At 43.2% G+C, this 22,375-nt stretch overlaps 1 protein-coding gene across 2 annotated transcripts in view; it reads left to right on the top strand.

Annotated features, from left to right (window-relative positions):
• opcml (opioid binding protein/cell adhesion molecule-like) overlaps positions 1-22,375 on the top strand; it is a 392,351-nt gene that overhangs the window by 256,896 nt on the left and 113,080 nt on the right. For both annotated transcript variants that reach the window (XM_080483864.1, XM_080483863.1), the window contains one exon: positions 13,133-13,368. In XM_080483864.1, the coding sequence (XP_080339990.1) occupies positions 13,133-13,368 (236 nt within the window). The remainder of the gene's footprint in view (positions 1-13,132; positions 13,369-22,375) is intronic.

Raw genomic sequence — 22,375 nt, 5'->3', positions numbered from 1 at the left:
CTTGGATGTCTTGACAGGCTTCATGTCATTTCAAAGCCCCGAAAAACACATCAAACCTACAAATCAAGTTTATTCTTATGAGGACGGAAACAAACGGAAGAGGACACGTGCTCACGCTGAGGGACAGGCCAGATTCCATTTAGCTGTGCAATAAAAACATACAGCAGATGTAGAACACAATCCTTCACTGTGAGCAACAGTTAGTAAATTAATGGGCATTTGGCTCTGGAGTCAGTACAGTATGTCTGTTTATTTTATTTACAGAATGAATATTTCAGCTCAAGCTGTTGCTCTTGAAGCTTCGCTCAATACATCACATTCAGAAGACATTTTCAAGGCATGAAATCCCCAGCTCGGCGTGTTATTAGAATGCAAAGTAACAGCCGAGAACATCACCTGCTGAGTTAAAAATAATTTTGCAGGGGGAATGCGGCTGTATTGTGATTCTGATGCAGTTTGTTATTCCACTGGCTTAAAGTGGGGGGGGGGGGGGACGACCAAATCCATGTTTCAGAGAAATACACTCAGTGTCTTGTATTTATCTCATTTCTTCCAGGATAGACGTATTTTCAGTGTGACCCTGTCAGTCAGAAAGCGTCTGCAGTGGTAGAAAGCCGTTCGTATTGCAGCGACCAACAACAGACCATCGCAGGAACGTTAGAGACCCTGAGGCGTCGCATCGCTGCACAGAACAATCTGGAAAAAGTTCAGCCGACGTGAGTCCAAACTGGTGGAGCAGGTCGTCTCTCAGTGGGAAGGTTGCAGGTGGGTTTATCCACATGTTTGAAGTGCCCTTGAGCATGACACTGAACCCTGAACTGCTCCAGTGGATGGACTGAGCTCCTTGCGTGGCCGACGCCTCCATTAGTGTGGATGAATGTGTGTGTGAATGTGATTTAACGGCCCTGGAGGGGCTTTATGATGTTAGTCAGTGGAAAATGAATGGACATTATTATCTGACATTATCATGCTTAGATATTATGAATTTAGACGTTGTTGAATGTGCTCATGTTTTCTCTTGTTTTGGCTCATTTGTCGGTGTTTCCCAGGGATAGATCAGCGTCCACACGTTATCTGTACAACACGTTTCATGTAGTTTGATCCAACTCAGGTAAATCACAACAATGACAGAGTGAAAATATTCTGGAACGAAGACGGTGGATTGTTGATAAAAATGAAAGAGGCTCCAAGAAAACAAATAAACATTAAAACTATATATATATATATATATACTATATATATATAACTGAATTTTAAACAAATATGAACAAAGTTTTTACATGTGAATGCAACTTCACAAGAAGAGCAGGAATTTAATAACTACTATTAAATATTATAATAGTAGTAGTAAATAGTAATATTTAATATATTAAATAATATAATAAAGCAATTAAAAACATTTTTACTAGAGCACAATGAAAAAATTAGCTGAAACACCAGTTTAATCTACATTGAAATAATAATAATAATAATAATAATAATAATAATAATAATAATAATAATAATAATAATAAATAGCTAGAAAAAAGTAAACAAACTAAAAATGATCTAAAAAGTCAGATCTCACTGAATTTAACATTGAAAACAGAATATATAACTATAACTGTAATATGGCAGTATTTCAGTAATTTCTGAGGAATGTTGTGACGGATCATGAAATACGTGTAAATCCATTAAAATCCACTAAAAGCTGTTTGACAGGATCGATTCCAGCTGACGCGCTTCGTGCTGCTGCTTCACCTGAAGACGGCTTCGGTTGGTTTTATGCTTGTTTGTCCCCTGAGACAGAGCAAACCACCAACGGTTACCTCTGTCGAGACGTAAAGTGGCGGCGCTGACGTCCACCGAGCCACGTCTCCCGCCGGGCCGGAGTAACAACAAAAGGAGCCTCAGCAGAGATCCATTAATCACCGAATGCCAGCGAGACGGAGCCGAGCTGTGAAGGCGCTGAAAGCTCGGAGCAATTCCTTTCAAACGCCACTTGAAAGATCATCACGGCCGAGTCGGGCGCAAACGGGGTCAGCGCAAGTACAATGGAGAGAAGCTGAGTGACGGGCGGGACGGCTTGTGGCGCCGCCGCCGCCGCCGCCGCCACCGCCGCCGGCCCCTCTCAGCCAACTGGATCTCACTTTGCGGTGTGATGCTTGGGTTTGATGCTGGATGCGCCGTCCTGTCAGCAAGGGGCCTCAGCTGGAAGGACCTTGTCAGAACTCCCATTACTTCACTCCAGGGTTGTTCAGAGCTTCGTCATGATATTCCTGGATGAGACGGCGCCTCAACACCAGATCAAAATCTCCTTGGCTGAATCAGGACGATTATATTTGTGAGACCAAATCTTGTGTTTTCCAGTGGCGTTCTCCTCTTGTGATAACATGTTGTTTTTGTTTTTTCCACGCCGGTTTGTTTCTGTATAGAAAGAGGAGCCGGGAGGCAGAGCGACAGTATTATAGAAGAGAGTGAAGCAGGTATTCGCTCTGCATTACATTCTGCTTGACTGGCTCTCCTGTTAGTGGAGGAATTGGTATCTCTTCCTTTTCTATGATTGATTTCTCCTCGTATCCCCGTAGAATTGGGTTGCAGTTGTAGCTGAGGGGAGACTATCTGGAAGGGGCACCGTCGGCGCTCATTTTATCCACACAAATAAAAAAAATAACACAAACAACATAAATAGACCCCGGAGTGTAAGGCAAGCTGTTTTTAAGGCACTTTCCCTAAAGAACATCAACAGTATCCGCACAAGCAATTTAACAAGGTCTGCTTTAGAAATATATGCTGTCACCCCAATATAGCAGAGCTCACCTGTAGTTTATAGAGTCTAAAACATGATCCCCCCCCCCCCCCCCCAGAACCCTTCACATGGTGACTGAATGTGATTTATAGACCAACTCCCAGACCGTGGAGAATAACATTTTGCTAACGTACTGGCCCTATTTCAACAATCGAAGACATAAAGTTCATTGTGCAACTGCATCTGAATGTGTCCAAGCCGGCTTTTCTCATTTTACCAGCAGATAATCTCAGGGTACAATAGCATGCTCGGTTCAGAGGAACGGTACTGATTCTCTCCATCACTGTTGAGTCTCTTTCTGAGGCTTTATGTTAAAACAAACCAATAAAACGTCGTCCTCCGCTGCCCCTGCCAGCCTGCTGGGACGGCTCCTCCGCTCATTCTCACTGTGGATTTACACAGTTGTACAAAATAAAATGTTTATTTGTGAAGCAAACGTACCACTACTGACAGTTAAAGCTCGACTCATCTGTGTGAAGTAATGAAAAGTACACAGTATCATTACTGTGTAAACTTTACTCATCTTTTGTTCAAATGAGGAATTAATTTCTAGTAGTGATGAAGCAATGCAGGGTGTGTTGGTGTGTTGGTGTGCTGCTCTGCTTTAGACGTAGAGCATCACACTTCACGATCTCTGAACCTGCACTCAGACCTTTACCTAGATCAAAATATTGGTAATTATACTTTATTGTATGAGGATTTTTCTAGTTTTATATGGATTTTGTCAAAGCATTCCATCTTTTCCCCTCAATCTAAAGAAATATACATTTCTTAGTGTGAAACACTCAAAAAAGAAAAAAATAAACTGGTGTGTGGTAGAAACGAGGGACACGAGTACAAGTACGAGTTCTAACCTGTATCTTCTTGCGGATTCCTCGTACCAATGGTATTGGTGGTATCGGAGAGATAACGAGTGTATCAATCACACTCTAATCATGTTTAGCATGTAGCATGTAGCATGTATCACGGCTTGAAGTAAAATCCTCCAGACCTTCTGAGGAGTTAAACTCCTGAACAACATCGTTCTGACTCTGCTGGTCCGGTGAGGACGTTTCTTCCTCCTCTAGATATTTGGTCAGAACATAATTTACTCATTAATATTATAGAATCTCTAAACTGCGACATCACTCTACCTCTCTGCATACCTCTGGGTGACGTTGCTGATGCGTGATGTCACGTAATACATGCTGGGTTGTATTGGGGATTTTCCAATAAGTACGAGTACTCAGTGCAGTATCGGACCCGATACTCGATACTGGTGTCTGGTATCGATGGAAGCTTTAGTCCGAAAATAATACTTACGGCTGCTTTCAATACTGCAGAATACCATACGTGTGCCTGACCACACCTCATTTAACCAATAAACAAATGCAGTATAAATGAATTTAATCCAGTACTCATGCTATATGAATATGCTATATGAACCATACCTGCCAAACCATACGGAGGTACGACTCCTACCCCGCTAGAGCAGGTCGTCTTTCATTCCTACTAGAAATAATCTCAAAGACCTTTGAGGAGCTACTTTTAAATGTGCTGGCATCGTTCTGTAAAAATGACAATGGAGTTTTCAAAGTGTGCTATTCCGAGAGAGACGGGCAGCTGTCGCTCAGTCTGTTGGGTCGGTTGGTAGTTTGACCCCCATCTCTCTCTGTCTGCTCTGTGTATGACTGCATTCGTCAGTGTGACTGTGGAAATACAGCGAATCCATTTCCACTAACTGACGCCGCTTCTTGTGATACTGACTGGACTAGGAAGGAGTGGCGGCTCTGGATTATCACACATGATTTGTTGCTTTTAAGCACCAAGAGCCACTTTGTCAGATCCGTAAAGCGATCGGGATAAATCTGTAGCTAAGTGGGTCGACTTCCCCCGCCGGAGGTCAAACACTGGCAGGGCGATGTCAGCGGCTTGACGGACCCGGAATCAGCTGGGAATAACACGACTTCCAGAGAGGGAAGAGAAGAGGGGAAGTGATGCTCCTCTGTCCCGAGCTGCTGCTGACAAGGTGCCCATGAGCACTTGACCTGTGGAGGCTCCTCACAGTAGTGACTGGATGAACAGCACCGGAGGCCCGGCGCTCATCTGGACTCCCGGCATGAATGTGAAGGAGGACGGAGCCGCACACAATGATGGCTTGACCGCTCTCCTCCCACCTCCACCCCCTCCCACCTCCACCTCCACCCCCTCCCACCTCCACATCCACCCCCTCCCACCTCCACATCCACCCCCTCCCACCTCCACCCCCTCCCACCTCCACCTCCACCCCCTCCCACCCCCACCTCCACCCCCTCCCACCTCCACATCCACCCCCTCCCACCTCCACATCCACCCCCTCCCACCTCCACATCCACATCCACCCCCTCCCACCCCCACCTCCACCCCCTCCCACCTCCACATCCACATCCACCCCCTCCCACCCCCACCTCCACCCCCTCCCACCTCCACATCCACCCCCTCCCACCTCCACCCCCTCCCACCTCCACATCCACCCCCTCCCACCCCCACCTCCACCCCCTCCCACCTCCACATCCACCCCCTCCCACCTCCACCCCCTCCCACCCCCACCTCCACTTGCCCCCCTCCCACCTCCACCTACCCCCCGTTCAGTCTCGGCAGTGACTTGGCACAGATTAATCCTTCCGCAGCTCGGCAGCAAGGGGAGATAACCTTTTTGATATTTACATTTTATGACCTATTTTATTTATATACTCAGGAAATCCTCCAGAAACTTCTTCCCTTTTTTCCCGTGAAGTCGGAGCCAATTTTCCTTTTCTGTTTCCAGAGTGTTGTGCTCGCACTAATATTAGCTTCATATTTTATCTCTTTGTTGGCAGGATGTTCCACTGGAGTATTGCTCTTTAAAATTAATAAGTCGAGTAGAAAAAAAATTCCCAGTTCTTTAAGAAAAAATGGCGCTGGACATAAATAATCCAGTAACACACAGTACAGAAGAAAATCGTGGTTTTTAACATCGATAAGGGATTTTTTTTCCCCTTTCTGTTGAATGTGAGTATAAATTTTGACGTGCAGTCACGACTTCTTCAGTTTTTCTGTCGTACCTGCTCAAAATAAAAACACTCACTCACATCAGATTAATCTTCCTCATTCAAAATGAGTTTGTTCACATCACATGTTCAAGTCAGCATGTTTTGTTTTCTAATCGATATCCCTAACAGTTAATATTTAATCTTTACAATGCATCTTGAAAATCTGTTTTTCCCCAGCAAGCTATTTCCACACATCCACTTTGATTTACGTGACTTTTATATCACGAATGCGGCTGTGACGGTCGAGCTGCAGTTACTGGGGGCTTCCATTCATCAACGTGAGCGTAGAAAGAGTCGAAATCCGCCCGTAAAAAGCAGCGGCGCGCAGAAAATACTGGTATTTATCATACGTCTGCATGCAAACAGCTGCGCTGTGTCAGAGGTGATAAATCCCAAACATTCTACACGACTGTACTCATGCACAACCGGCACGGTTCAGACCCACCAGATATGGGAAAAGCCTGGGGTTTTAAACGGCCCTGATGACACGGCGTGACGGCGCGCAGAAACCGTGGAGCACGGCGGCGCAAAATATTTAAAGAGGGATGAAGAGAATGAAGCAGGTTGGTTGGGAAACCTTCGTGAAAAGAAAGACGTGTGACCAAAGAAGTGCGAGTCGGGCTTCCTGTCAGAGGAGGAGAAATATTATTTCAGGAAAATCAGCAGCAGAATGAATCCTGTGACGGAGATCGATCACATCAATCAACGGCAGAACAGAACTGAGGACTTCAGTGTTTGCGTGATGAGATTTTCCGCGGCGGTGAAACCGAGAGAAAAATACTAAACAGTTCCTATTAGGACGTGGAAGTGCAATTATTTTGACCAAACACATAATTCAAGATAAACAGGTGTAAATATCAAATTTGAATAATGAAATTACAATGCAGAGATGAAAAACAAAAAAACATGTTGAAATCATCTCATTGGTCTTTTTGCTGATTATTCTGACGTCTGCCTCCGGCTTCATCAGTGGACGAGTCAGCTTGTTGTTGTTGGGTTTGTTTCCATGCCAACATGTGTTAATGCTGAGGTTCTCACATCAACAACATGCATCCCTTTACCTAACAACAGAAATATGAAGGAGTAATCTTCATATACCAACCCAATTAAAACATTAGTTACCATCTCATCACACAAGTAGAAAGCCTGCAGTTCCTCAGACTTTCCGCCTCATTACTTTAAATCTTCAGTGAGGAAAGCTGAGATGTTGACGACGGCAGTTTAATGAGCCCGACTCATTTCTAACATGAATATCGTACTAGTTGATTAAAAAACAACACACACATACTGAGAGGACGGAGATGGAACGTCCCATTTTTGACATGTTGCCTCCTGGAGACATCGACCATCATATAACACACCAACCCAAAACAACATTACATAAGATACACAATAAACACATAGAAGACCGCCTGCTCACCCACTCCCACACACACCGGCAGCTCCAGCAACTGTACAAGAGAGGAGAAAAAAACATATATTCTTATAGATATATATATATATCTATAAGAATATATCTATATAAACAGGAGCAGAGTGTTTCAGGTAACATAACATTGCAGCACCTTGTTATTTTCTTCTTTATGAGGAGATTCTGTAAAGATTCAAGTGAGGAATGAGGATCAGTCAGGACATCATTGCACGTGTGGAATAGTAAAGCTCGGCCAGTACTCCGGGGGAAAGTGATGAGTGGTAGAAATGACCACGGCTACATGATAATCCTTCAAATTCAGCAAATGTAGAAAGTCGTTTCTGTGATTCAGTTCGACACCTTGTCAGCGGTGAAGAAACACAGATTTGATATCCAATCCAGAGATTGTCGGTAAAGTCCTGAAGAAATACTCTACAACTAAAAAGCCTTTGTACATAGAAGTTGTACCTTATGATGAGTACGAATGACAAACACGTCTTTCTTTACAGTAAAGTGACATTTTAAACATCTTAATTTAACACAGCAGAGTTCCTGTCCTGGTTAACTCTCTCACTGCCGGGATTCAGTCAAATGTCCACCTGTGACATTAATTCATGAAGACAGACCATTTTTCTGACTGTAGTACCCCAAAGTGGTTTTGTCTTCATAGAAAATACATTTGTTGGTTTCAAAATATTTCAGGAGTTCTCCAGAGACACACGTCAGCCTTCTAAACACAGACTTCAGATGTGGCGCTTGTTGTTCTACAGATATTTTAGTGTACTTAGTGTGTAGAAAGCTATGTATTAATTCCACTTTATTTTTTATCATTATTCTTTTTTTTTATTCATACTGCGCCAGTCTTCAGAATAAATCTCCATCACGTTTTTCACATTTTACATGTTGTCACATCGAGATGGTTCATCCGAGAAAACACTTCATAAAAAGACTTCAGTTTCAACACTTTTTTATTTTACTTGTTCAAGATGCAGAAAGTGGAGACGCTGATTTAAAAAGCCCAAATATGAATGTCCACTGAAGATCTTAAGACAATTTTCACATCATCCTAGTACAGAGACGTTAATGCAAACTTACAGTTTGTTGATGAAACATTCTTCAGTAATCCTTGTGGGACTTTCCTCTGTGGAAAGTGTACATCTTCAAAAAGGCAAATAAAACAATGGAAAGTGCTGCTTCTTTTGAAGAGTAAATGCTTTGGCCCACATTTTGTCGGCAGGCAGTCTCGGCCGTGCTGCAAACTGCCACTTCAGCACATAATAGAGTTCTGCAGCGACACTGGAGACTCGTAGTGCCTCGTCTCGGCTTCATCCAAAGTGATGCTCTGGTGGCTCAGAGAGAAACGTGGCGGGAACGGGACGGCCATCTCTGATGTCTTTCCTTCGTTAAGGTGCAAACCTCTGCTTTCTGGACGGAGCGGCGTTTGGTGGCGGCGTTTGTGTCCTACCAAAAGAGGAGATACATGGTTTACTTCAAACTCAAAACTATTGGGTTTTAACTGAACGGGTGTTGTTTTTATAGCCTGCTTGATGTGCCGAACAACACAGTGGATGTTAATACAGGTAGAATTCTGTGTATCATATAGACGGTTTTACGTCCATAAATTGGAATTTTTAATGAGACACATTAAACCAAATATACATGTCAGATAAAACATCCTGCAGTTACACCAGCTGCTGGTTTGGGGGCGCTATTGCCTGAAACAAACACTGACCAGAGAGGAAGAAAAGAAGAAACACGACTCTTTGATTGGTCCGGACTGAGAGCAGAAGTCCCGCCCCTTTAGCCTGTGGTGGCTAAAGCTGCTAATTAGCTCGTGGCTAATGGGTAGCCACAATCTGGCCTTCAGACCAGATATTAATTAGCGCCTTTGTCAATCATGACTGGATTTGTATATTTAAAGATTAAAATAATGTAAATTACGTCCTTATGATATAACATGTTATTACAAATCAATACAATTATTCAACTTTATAAAACTATCTTAGATTTTTGGGAAAGATCAATGCGATTGGAAATTGTATCTTGTGTTGCTGTCACTTGTCTGTCACACGACTCCTGCAGCCTTTAACACGCCTCTCGTGTTATTACATGTTAACTAACGTTTCTAGCTTTTACTGCTGCGTGTCTGTTGACCAGTTTTGTATTCATGTTGTTCAGATGTGAAACAGCTTATATCTTTGGTCTTATTTATGAAGGTTACACCACCACAGGTCTCCTGGATCTCTCAGCTCTTCAGCACCTCTGCTGGGAAGTTTGCTTTTTTACCTTTTTTAGCACAGATGTGGTGTCGTCAACACATTTAGTGTAAAGGCAGTTAACTTAAGGTCGCAGTGTTAAAAAGTAGATTTCTGCTTTGTTGTGATGAAGCAATGTTTATCATGAAGTCATTGCTAACCGAACAGATTATACCTTTGAAACACCTGACATATTTCCATACAGGATGTTAAAGTTACTCTACCAGAACACATCTTTAAAATGTACTGAAAATAAAATGAATCACTTCTGCACAGAGAATAAAACAACAAAACAAGAGCATCACCACTCATTTCCTCTCATTTCTAAATCCGTCACAACAAAGTCCAGAAGTCTCCAGACAAACCATCAAACTGTCGATGTTTCCTGACTGACGCCATCTTGGGAAACCTGCCCCAAGGCATTGTGGGATATCCAAGATGGCGGCAGCTCAAGCCAGAACATCAACATCTGAGTCTTGAATCCTGGAGAAAGTCTGGATGTAGTGGAACTGAAGCTTTTTCCTCAGAGAATCCAGATGTGCAGAGATTCAGAGGACAAACGGGATCTTGTGACACGAAGCCTCGGGGAACCTTCAGGAGGTTCTGTGACGCTGAGACGTCAACAAACCAGGGATGTCCCGCCAAAATAAAATGCTGGAAATACCAGTTAGTCTGAGTGTGACGAGGAACGTCCTTCAGGAAGTTTTTATTAGAGACGAACGTCAACAACTAGAACTGGATCCTAGAGTTTTTATTTTCCCCGTGTGGATCGTGGTAAAGTAACTTTAACTAATAGTTTCTTACTCTGTGATCATTTTCTACCTCCTCCCTGGACTCCTCCTTCTCCTCCCCATTACTGTCGGCTCGGACTGGAAACGTTCATGTTTTTCTCTATTTCCTGTGAAAGCTGGTTTCCCCGACTTGAGGTTCGACAAACAGGGCACAGTGTGTGAAGCAGCTCGCTGTATGGACTGTGTGTGATAACCTGCAGAATAATCAGCCCCACGCTTGTGCTTATTTTGGACTGAATTCATCCCCTTCACATCTGTGAGTTTATTAAAACTTAAGGGGATTATGGTTTTAAAGAGATTTCACAGTTTGTAATATTCTGTGCCAACTCGTGCCAGATTTAAAACACACAGAAATTAAATAATTATTAACAATAACAAATCGGTGTCTCATTTTATTCCATTTTGGTTGTGATATCATCAGTAAATGTTCTGCCAAGTCCCAGTTTTTCACTGTTATAAATACCCCGGTGCATTCTGAGCCTCGTTTTCGTTCTCTTTATTATGTGGAATGTGTGCAGTTTCCCTGCAGACAAAATGACTGAGCTTGTTTTTTAAATAATAAAGCCAAAGTTGATTTTCTGATTTTAAAAAGCTTCTCAATTTAATCTCACATATTCATTTTATTGTTGAGTTGTAATTCAACATGACACAAAGTTTTAGCAGCAGCCCCAAACCATGTGTCCTTGAGTGTCCATACGTTCATATGAAAGGTCTGTTTGCACGTCGGCGCGTTGAAATGATTAAAAAAGAAGTAATAATGTAAAGGAGGTCCGGTTCTGAAGTTATTTTTGACGGTGCTGGATTCATTGAAAATGGCACAATGTTGATGTTGCACTTTTTCATCTGTTGTATTTTGATATTTTGATTAAATAAAGACCTAGAGCTACACTCGGTAGAGCACAGAATTGCACCAACGCCACCGTTTGTTTGCTGAACCAAGTTAGCATCGCTAGTATGATAGCCGCTGGCTCATACCGATGCTAACTAGCCTGACAGGTAGCTACATCACCGTGAAACACTGAACAGGGAGCGTCTCCATGGCAACAGACTCTGATCTCCTCCATAAGTGCCTCCCTCCTCTGCTTTGTATGGGACCTTTTTGTTCTTCTGTTTTTTGGGATTTATTCAGTTCGCCGTTAACTTCCTCAAATCTAATCGTGTGGTCCCTGGATGATGGCAAATCATTTCTAAAAATGTCATGCAATTCGGGTTAACAGTTGTTGTGAAAATTTGGTAAAATACATTCAAACCAGTAAATAAGTATGGTTTTTTGTAGAAAAGATGTTTTGAGGACACACCCATACCTTCCATCAAAGAAAGAGATTAAGCTGTTTTGACGTTATTTTAATGTCATTATGCTGTCGTTGGACCGGTAAGGTCCCGTCAGCATCGAGTTGGGCTTCATCGGCCTCGTCAACTAAAATCCTTTTCACATCCTGGTTTCTGAGTATTACTGGATGCAGAGGTCTCAATCCAAACAGATGGTACTGTGGTGAAGTTTCCAGGTGAGCTGGTACGGTAGATCCTACCAACTTTGTAATAAAGGGAATTCTCTGGCTCTATTCTGATTCTGCGGCGTGCCCACGTGCTGCTTCCAGTTGTTTGATGTGAAGACAAAATGCCAGGCTGCACCTCTCGCTTTCTTTCTGCGCCTCTTGATCTTTTTGGGATCAGAGGTGGAACGCAACATCAGAGCGCACCGTGTTTGCTGGGTTTCGTTGTGCCTGTCACATTCGCGGTTTAAGTTATATGTAGAGCGTGTTCTTCTGCCCGTCTTGAAAGTGCTGGTGTTGGCTGGCGCGCTGTAAATAACGAGGTGTCATCAGCCGGTGCCTTCAAGCCATCTATCAATTTTTCAAGCAGCAGGAGGAGCAAGTGAAGGTCGCACTGTCTTCATTTTCAAATCGGCACATAAACTGAATGTTGATCCATGTTCACATAGGATTTCAGTTGAAATACAGACAAAAATCAACACGCCGTGTTTTAATGAAGTAGTAATGAGTTTTTGGGGGAATTATTATAATTATTTTGTCAAATAGGTGAATAATACATAGAAAATAGAAATGAGACTGGGAGCGAATGTTAGAGGAGAAACGTCCTGACCAGGTATTATCGACACTTCATGTCTCCACACACACAAACATGGACCAAATCTAAAACGTTCACAATACTACTCTTTGTTCTAACAAACAAGAGGGAAACAGTTCAGGCCTCGTACATTTCTAACTTCATGTTCAAACAAACACACGGATCAAACACGCCGAGAATGGATAGGAAAGGAAAAACACGCTGAGATAAACCGCCTGCTGAGGTGGACCCGGCTGATTTACTGAGTCACTATGAACGCAGGTGATAGTTTTCTTTAGGATGTTTGAACTCTGCAGGACTGATTTCATCCCAGGCAGCATTTTAACAGATATGTTTGTGGTGTACGATCAGAGAAGTGGCAGGGCTTTGGGTCGCCCTCAGGGTGAGGTGGGGCTGGAGGATTTACCTCAGTAGCGTGTTGGTGGACCTTGTGGGGAAACCAGAGGACGGGATGAAACACCGGGAGCACAGGGAGAACACGCTGCTCTGAACACACCCAGCCCAAAGCCCCACATGGAATCGTCCATGTGCAGTGAATTTAGAGATATCATTTCACCGGAAGCTAGAGTTCTTGGAGAAAATGATCATATACACAGGAGGAATACGTAAAACTTACTAAGAAATGACCCGGAAATCGAACCGGGGGTCGTTCTGCGGTGAGGCCGCAGCACCTGGCCGGCTCAGGACAGTACGACCGTTTGAATGAAGCCTCCAATCTCTAAAACATGTTTCTCTCTGTCTTTCTCCAGATGCAATGTGGACAGCAAAGTGTCACGAGTGGCGTGGCTCAACCGGACCACCATCCTGTTCGCGGGCAGTGAGAAGTGGTCGCTGGATCCCCGCGTCATCCTGATGGAAAACACGGCGGTCACAGAGTACAGCATCCAGATCCAGAATGTGGACGTGCACGACGAGGGGCCCTACGTCTGCTCCATCCTCACCAACAAGAAACCAAAATCCACAAAAGTGCATCTCATCGTTCAAGGTAAGGAGCTGGACCGGCTCCCCGTCCCGACACCGACGCTCACTTTCCTTCTTAGAACTCGAATCAGATCAGAAGTCTTCTGTTTTTAGGATGAAGTGATTAGATGGAACTCAGCAGGCGTCAGACCTGCTGATGAAACCGGGATTCAATCCCGATTTAATTACAGATCGCTGATAGAAATTGATTCAGGGGAACAGAACATTCCAAATTATAAAATAAAAATAAAGGTTCGAAGCTCAGGTTGACTTTAAAGCCTTCCCTCCATCAACTGTCAGACTTCTGGTATCTTTGGTGATGGAATCAATTTCCTTCACAGTGAGTTTCCACAAACAATTATCAGCAGAGCCTCCGGGCTACATTTCAGGTCCGGATCATGTAGCTCCACTTAATTGCTGTATCATTTAAAAAAAACAACATTAAGTGTTGTATCTGGGAGCACGTGTAGAATCACTGCTGGTACTGAGACCTGTAAGTCTCAGTACCAGCAGAGAAAAGACAAGCTTTTATCTTTTTCTTTTTTTTTGTCAGGTAAAATGATTCACGGAAATAACATCTTCATTAAGAAGAAAAAAAGAAAGCTTGAACTGGATCTTCACTTTCTTCAAACCATAAACAACAGCGAGTATTTTCCACTCTGTATGATTCATGATGATATCTCATTAACTCCTAATTGGTGCTGAGAAACATCAGGCCACGGTTTTAATCAAACAATAGACGGAAGATATTCTCTGGCAGACCAGGGAGGCTCGCCTCCGATCCAACGGCCCCGCGCATTTTTATCCATCTTTTTTTTCCCGTCGGCCTTGAATAACCGAGCCATCTGCGCCGCTGCAGACACTCGCCTCAAACCAAAAAGCAGCCGCAGGATCTGCAAAAACATGCAAATCTGGGCTCTGACACAGCAGCCAAACACTGCGGGTCTGTGCCGTTCACACCGGAGGAGGGACGCACCTGCTCCGACCGGCGCCGGGTTCCTGACGGCTGGCGCCGTCCAGAACAATTATTACTGTCAAACCGGCCGCAGCTCCAGCTCGACGTTCATCAATGAAATGAAAATAGTATTTGGTGAGATTTACTGCCCCAACAAGGTTGCAGTTGACACTAATGTATGTTCATCATTAATAAAAGGCTTTAGGTTCCCCGACGTGTCGCTGCTATTAAAGTCTGAACAACATGAAGTCAGTGTCAATATGAACTAGTGTGTCAGTTTAAAGGTCATTCTAGGTACTGATTCTACATCGTTTGATAAAAGCAGGATGAGGTTTTGTTCTTGACCGGCAGGATTCAACCTGGTTCCCTGTTTACTGAATTAAAATCAGTTTGTTTTATGATCTCAGTGAAGAAGAGTCATTATACTGGGTTGGACTCTAAAGTCAAGCTGCACACAAGCTGATGAATGTTGGTGGAGTATTGGACTTCCTGTTTGTTTTCACATTAAAGATATGGTTGTCAGGGTGAACTGTCCAGGTTTACCTGTCCCCACCTGCCCAGGTGAACCCTGGTCATAGTGAGCTATGGATGGATGGATGGATGGATGGATGGATGGATGGATGGATGGATGGGTGGATGGATGGATGGATGGATGGATGGATGGATGGATGGATGGATGGATGGATGGATGGATGGATGGATGGGTGGATGGATGGATGGATGGATGGATGGATGGATGGGTGGATGGATGGATGGATGGATGGATGACTGGTTGTCAGCAGCTGGTTTGTTGACAGGAAGTGGTTGCAGACTTTTCCTTCACATGTGGAAGTTTTGCTACCCGGATGTCATTTCGATCCAGAACCACCATCTTTACTTTTTATCGGCACTCCTGCCATCCAATCTCTCGACAAATCACAAACTGGACTCAGGAGTACTCATGATGTCATGTATGATCTGAAAGAACAGAGTACCAGTATTTCTGAATACTGTGATAAAACAACGATATTCTTTGGTTTGGGGGTTCTTCAGGTCTCAGTACCTGATCTGGATAGAACTGTTTTCTACTAAAGCCTAATTACTCAGGAGTTTGACGTTGGAGTGTTTAATACAGAAAAGCAACGATACTACCAACCTTCACAGTTTTTCCAAACTTCTTGCAGGAGTTCTGTACTTGAGCTTGAAATGGTCCGCTCATAGTTTTGCCATTATTGTGTATGTTGGTACTTCTCAACTCTTCACCTTGCTCTTTGCCGTAGGGTAACGTTGCTCCTGACAGTATTCTGCCTCACAGTACCCCCCCCCCCCCCCCCCCCCCCCCCGCTGTTTTCAAAGGTATCCTGTGAACACTGTGAGCTTTGTGCTCGTTCGATAACTGCAACAGAAAATAATCACAAGTTGGCTTTTTATTAGATTATTTAGAATCCAGATGTAAGTTTATCTTTGTTGGTGTTACAAGATACAATTTGAAATGAAGTTTCACCAAATAATCTGACCTGCATGTTTCTGCACTGTGAGAGGAAACCAGACCACCTGGAGGAAATCCACGCTCACACAGGGAGAACATGTAAACTCCACAGAAAGACTCGCCCGCCGTGAGTGATGGATTAGTTACTAATCTACTGGCAAGTCTTCAGCTGGGATTAATTTGAGCTCCTGCTGTCCTAACCTGGGCGAGGAATCCGTTTTAGCTTTTTCCAGTTGCAGAAGAATTTGGAAGTTTTTAATCATCAGACAAACATTTTCAATATTTTTATGTGGGCCAGTGTCGAGGAAAAAAACAAACAAAACAAAACTGATAAAGAGCAATTTCTGGTTTCTATCTGACAAATCTGGCCTTCACTGTAGAATTTATTGGCGTCTATTGGAATATACATGCCTAAAATGATAAAACTAATTTAATGTAAGTTAAGAAGATTCAGCATAAAGGTTGTGAAGTTTATTCTTCACTCAAATTCCATTAATGTGGTCATGAACTAAACATCATATTATTATGTATGCGGTTCCTATGTTTCACTGAGATCTTAAACAGAAATCAGGCAGTACGATGTTCCTGTGTTTTACTCTATGCAGACGATGTGACTCTGTCACAATAATCACGCTAATGAACGAAACTCAAAGGTCTGGAGGCTTAAAGCAGCTTAACTTCCAGGTGTCCATTTTTATTATTATCAGCAGGCTGAAGGCATTAGCCAGCTTCTACAAAATGAAAATCAATTGGCTTGATTGATTAATTGATTGATTGATTGATCTCCCTCAGGGTGATGATCCCACCTCATGTTGGTCACCATGTGACCAACATGAATAAAGAGCCGCTTGGTCCTTTTCAGGTAAAGCAGCTGCACAGATACTCTACCAGAGCAAATGACTTCAGTTTTAACAAGAAGAGAATTATCGCTTCATGAAGTTCACAAGTTTTTCTTTTTATTCTTTTGCTCTTGTTGGAAAGTTCTGCTCATCCACATCATTAGCACTTCTCTGAGTCTGTTGTCTTACTCTCCACTCATCTGCTCAGGCTGCTGGCTTAAATATGCATGAATCTTCACAGAGCCAGTTAAAGCAGACAGCTGCCAGACAACAAGTCTGTAATTTACATGGAGCTGCTTTGTGTTTCACTCGTCTGGCCCTGGCAGTTTCTACTTGCTGTCTTTCATCGCCTAGACGATCAAAAACAGATATTAACCAATGAGTTGCTGATCTCTGTCACTCCTGATCATGTCTCATTAGTAAATCTGAGTATTTGTACCCAGTTTAGTTCATCAAACCTCCAGTCAGTTTCTTTCCCACATCAGTATGTGTCAGTGACAAATAATTGTTGGCAGAATGAACCAATTACCGTGTTTTAAAAGCATGTGGCAGGTCTTTGTTTTTATCCCGAGTGGTGTAAATGTCACATCAAATCACATTTAATCAAGATGAACAAAAACCGGATGTGTGCTTCTTAAGAGGTTTGTCAAGGATTTAAGGATTTTAATTTGCTCCTTTTGTCAAAACCTTATTGATTGACTCCAAAATTAAACGTGTGCAGAAGGTGGGAGGTTATAAAGGGAAGAACAGATCAGACTTTAGGATCAGCATGACTTCATTCTTATTATTAAATTTATTTAAAAGAAAGTGTGTTTAGAAATAAATCAAGGCTAAAACTGCTGTGTGTGTACATTAATAAAGAAACATTCTCTTTAGAACGGAGTGTAATCAAGACGGACCACAGGACCACAGGTACGACGATTACAGGCTATAAACAGATTCACATTTTACTCATAGATTCTGTGTATTAGTAGAGAAAATCAGTTTTCTGGTGAAAGTTGCAGCATGGTTTCCATAGGCTTCCTATTTTTCCGTTTCTTGATAAGATGAAGTCAGAAAACTCGCCCAACAGAAAGAGAGAGAAAACATAATGACATTTGTACTCGTGAGAACTGGAACAAAGTTCTTGTTGTTTTTATAAAACTCTTGGGTCCGTTTCATGCAAACTGATTAGATTATGATTGATTTCAGCTCTTCATCTTTATCTGTGATTTTCAATCTCACAGGCTTCATCACTGCCAGGATCCACTAACAGATGAAGATACGATAACAATGTACAAATTATGAAACCGTCATTTCATGGAGGAAGTTCATATAAATGAACTGTCAGATAATAACAGATAATAATCCCATTAACATGAGATCCACCATGTTCCTTTTTAATCTGGGTCCTGAAGGACTTTCAAACTGATGACATTCATGAAAAATTTAAATTTAATTTCCAATTTAAAATGGAAATTGTTTGATCTTCTGCCATTTAGTCCTAGAAAGATTTAATTTAAAATGTACTGTTGGTCCAACCTGGGGACCAGCTGAACCGTCAGGATTTATAATTGACAGGTTTACATCATTGGCTTCAGATTTGTCGTCACTCGTTGCTTCCTGATTTGACAAAGCTTTTACAGTGAAGTCCAATGTTGGTTCTTCAAAATAATAGAAGAAGAAACAAACTAAAAACACTGTGCTGTTACTACCATCTGTGCTTTGTATTCTACAGGCTGTGTTATTGTGGTTTTCTCCGACATGTGGTGATTTAATTCGGACTCTAAGCAGGTCGGTGACAGAACAAACAAGGGCTCCATATGGGAGCAGCATTCGGATGATGTTGTGCTGAGCGGTGAGACAGCTCCACCTGCAGCGAGGCCCTCTGTTGACGTATGGAAACGGCTTTTCTTTGTGGAGTTTTCATGTTCTTCTTCTGTGGGTTTTCTCCCACATGCATGTAAGGTAACTGGAGAGTCTTAAATGTTAAAAGTTAAAATTTCAAAGATCTTTTGGGGGGTAGTTTAACCTTTCCTAATGGTGATAAGCTAAAAAAGGTTATGCGTGCTGCAGTACGACTGTTCATAAGCAGACTTGCAGAATGTTCCAGTGACGTTTGTCAGGAAGAAGAACTTAAGAACAACTTTTAAAGGTGTAATGAAAGACTAAATTGTGGTTTTTATTTTCTGACTGCCGTCGGGCCAAAGCACTCACAGGGGGTCAGTCAGATACTTTCACCTCTTCTGCTTCCAGGCTGCAGGTTAACCCACCACGGACTCGCTTGCAGTCAGTAGTTCTTATATATCTTAGATCTTATATATATATTTATTCTAACATATTTTGAGGAAATTTTATACTCACATTTTGTGTTTCCCACCACGTCATTCCATCCATTACAACTACAAGCACACGGTCAAACATGCAAATGAGAGAATGATAAAACTGAGTTATGTTTAGGACTTACAGAGGCTACTCTCTGTACTGGGCAGTGGGCCGCACACACACACACACACACACACACACACACACACACACACACACACACACACACACACACACACACACACACACACACACACACACACACGAAGGTAATATGAGTTACCTTGAGGACGTCACAATTAAACTCAGCAAATGTAAAAGTAGTTCATTTCTTCCCGTTCTTTCCTATTTACAATCACTTTCTTCAACCCAAAGCTGCGTCTAAAAAACAAAAAACAAACAGAAAGTCGGTTGAGACAGAATGGATTTGCGGGCAAATATTAAACATTTGCTGATCCAAATGAGAGATGTCTTTTTCTGCACTCTCATGTTTTGGATTGAAATCCCCTTCAGATGTTTGTTTTCGGATTGTCTTCTGGATGGAGTGTTTTTGGGGCAGGAGGAACATCGATGCTTTGTTCTGCAGGGATTCAATGACATCGTGCAGACTCCGTCACTGATCCCGCCAAGAACTCTCCTTGTTTTGAGGCATCGTGGGAAGGAACAGGTGGAGGAGAAACAACCCCACCTAATCATTTTCCTGCACTGCTGCGTTGTGCTTTTGTTGATGAGAGGACCGCAGAAGGAAAGCGGTCATGGCAGGGGTGAGGCAGGCTCGGTGTCTGTGACATTAATGCAGACAGTCCTGCGGTTTATTCTGGTAGAGGGGCCGTGAAGCAGTGAGATAGTAGACCTGTGTTGTTCCCACACTGACAGCTTCTGGAGGAACCTCCAGCGGGCTTTGCAGCACGGTGGTACCATAGATGATGGTTGGTTGAGCGGTCGTCTCACAATCGGAAAGTTGCAGGTTTTCTCCACGTGCCGAAGTGTCTTTGAGCAAGACGCTGAACAAATGGCTCCTGATGAATTGACGGCGCTTTGCATGGCCGCAGCCTCCATTGGTGTGTGAATGTGTGTGTGATCGGGTGAATTTGATAAACAATGTAAACTGCTTTGGGACCGCTAACGCAGTTGAAAAGCTCTTTATACGTGAAATCCATTTAAGATGCAGAATAATTGGCACCACTTTCAAAACTTTGCAGGAGTTCTGAGACGATCCATAGGAAGCAGCACAGATCTGTTTCACACCCTGGAGGTAGGAATGAATGAATGTGCTGCACAGTACCACTAGTTTTGGCGAAGACAGGTCAGGAAATCCACAGGGGATGTTAGTGGAGCCTTTCGGTCCCTGGGGTCGCTCGCCTCTCCAACACCTCAGAAATGGAGATTGGTGTTGAACCTGTACACAGAGAAGGGCTCTGGAGGCTAACATCAATCAGACCAGTGACCTTGTCAGCTGATACCCTCCGGAATAAAGGGCATCTGCTGCCATGGTGACTGCACACAGGGAGTGGACGGACTGCAGTCCGGCCACACTACAAGAAAGAATAATATCTTGGGAGCGCTTTGTAGTGCATAGTTTATGTTTTGCAAGGACTAGAAGAGGCAGTGAAGGGACCCAAGGACTCTGAATCAACATCAAGTGGTAGTTACACTGTGATCCCAACTTTAAGACCTTCTCCTCTGTTTGTCTGATCAACAAACAGCCTGGCTGTTTCCTTCCTATTGACTTTGCCCAGAATACTGCAGCTCGGGGCTTCAGCGTCTTCTGCGGCTGGAAAACAAAAGGTTGTACAGGGCTGGTGATGAAAAAGCTTCTTTTTTTTTGTCATTGTGAACACGGACAGACAAGCCGTGGTTTTAGTCAGTCACCAAATGGTAACTGGAGTTCACTTACACACCATCTCCTGACTGATGGCGGCCTGTTCCGCCTCTCGACATGATCACATGACTTCTCTCTGCGGTGCAGGTTGCTTTCATGCAGGAGCTCGTCATCAATCTCTGTCTGACCCCTCACCGAGAACCTTTGTTATGACGACACCTACAGGAAGGGTCAGGAGTTCATTGTGATAAGAAAGCAAAGGGAATCCATGTTATGGCAGGTGACAGTTGTTAACAGCGTTGCCTTGCAGGGAGAAGGTGACAAGTTCAAACCTGAAGGCCAACGGCGCCTGTATGAAGAGAATAAATGTTGTTAATGTGTTTCCACGCCAAGTCAGACGGCAGATGTCGACGCCACTTCTGTCAAGTGATGATTGTCAGTTAGAAAATAAATGTTAGATTTTATACCAAAGAGCAGCAGATCTCTTGTGTGGAAGGTGTTTGTACAACCTCTTCATCCACCCCGCTCTCCTCTGTCTCTGCCCTGTCCTGGTCCTTTTGCTCCATCAAACATCACGTCCACGTTCCTCTGCTCACTTATTTTGGCTGTCGTCACTAGAGAGCACCAGATGTTATGATGTCTCGCTTGGAAAAACCAACCTACATGAAACTGGTTTGTCCTTGTGGAGATGATAAATCAAATAAAGTCATTGTTGTGGTTTAAGCCAGATTTTGATGTCCCCTTCAGGAGACCAGCAGCACACGTCTGGATTTACCCAACAGACCATTCTTTTGGTTTGCTGGGTTTTCTTGCCTGAGCTGGACTGTAACAGGTGAAGTCACGCCGTGCTGATCCGATCCAATCCGATCACTTTGTGTCTCAGACTCATATCTCAGACTCTAATGCTCTCCAGGAGGAGAACGTAGCAGGCCACTGGAGGCTGAAGCTTTCCTCTGTGGTTTTGGATTCATCACCACTTTGGGTTGTGTCTATCAGAGAACACAGCAGACGGCTTCCTGTTGACCTCTCTCTTCAGTAAACTTCCATTAGCCGCCAGGTATTTGCTGAAAAGGGCCCACTCTGCTCTGGACCCCCGCACACTCTCCAGGGTGGAGAGCTATTGTGGAGTAATTTAGACTGTTTGTTCTGTGCAGTGATGGATATTCAACCTGTGAAAGATGCAGAACCACTTGTCTGCATTGTGACTCCAACTCACCAGGAAAAACCTCCGCTGTCGACAAAATGATCACGTTTGGAAAAAAATGTTAACCTGCAATGATATTTAAAGTGTAAAAGATGTTTTACCAAAACAATGTTTCTATGCTTAAAATTGAATGAGTTTTCTTTTGTAAGACACTGCATGGGATGAGATATCTCTTGCGATGATTTATTAATATGCTGCTGTGCTGGATAGGGTTAGGGTCGTTTAAAAGAAGAGCGATATTCAAGGTTATGGTGGCCCGTCTCACCGAGGAGAGATTCGTGCTGCCCTCAGCAAGAAGTGGGCCAAAGCACTGATACAGCCAAGAAGCAGGGTGAAGAAACAGAGTGGGAACAACCACACAATGTTCTGACATCAGGGCTGTGGAATTAGTCCAGCACTCACCATTGTTATTAATTCATTTATTAATTTAGTCATTAAAA

The sequence above is a fragment of the Lipophrys pholis genome, assembly GCF_963383615.2.
Source record: "Lipophrys pholis genome assembly, chromosome: 16".
In the NCBI taxonomy this organism is placed as follows: Eukaryota; Metazoa; Chordata; class Actinopteri; order Blenniiformes; family Blenniidae; genus Lipophrys; species Lipophrys pholis.
Note: the sequence above shows the minus strand (reverse complement) of the source record. Positions and strands in the feature narration are given on the sequence as shown.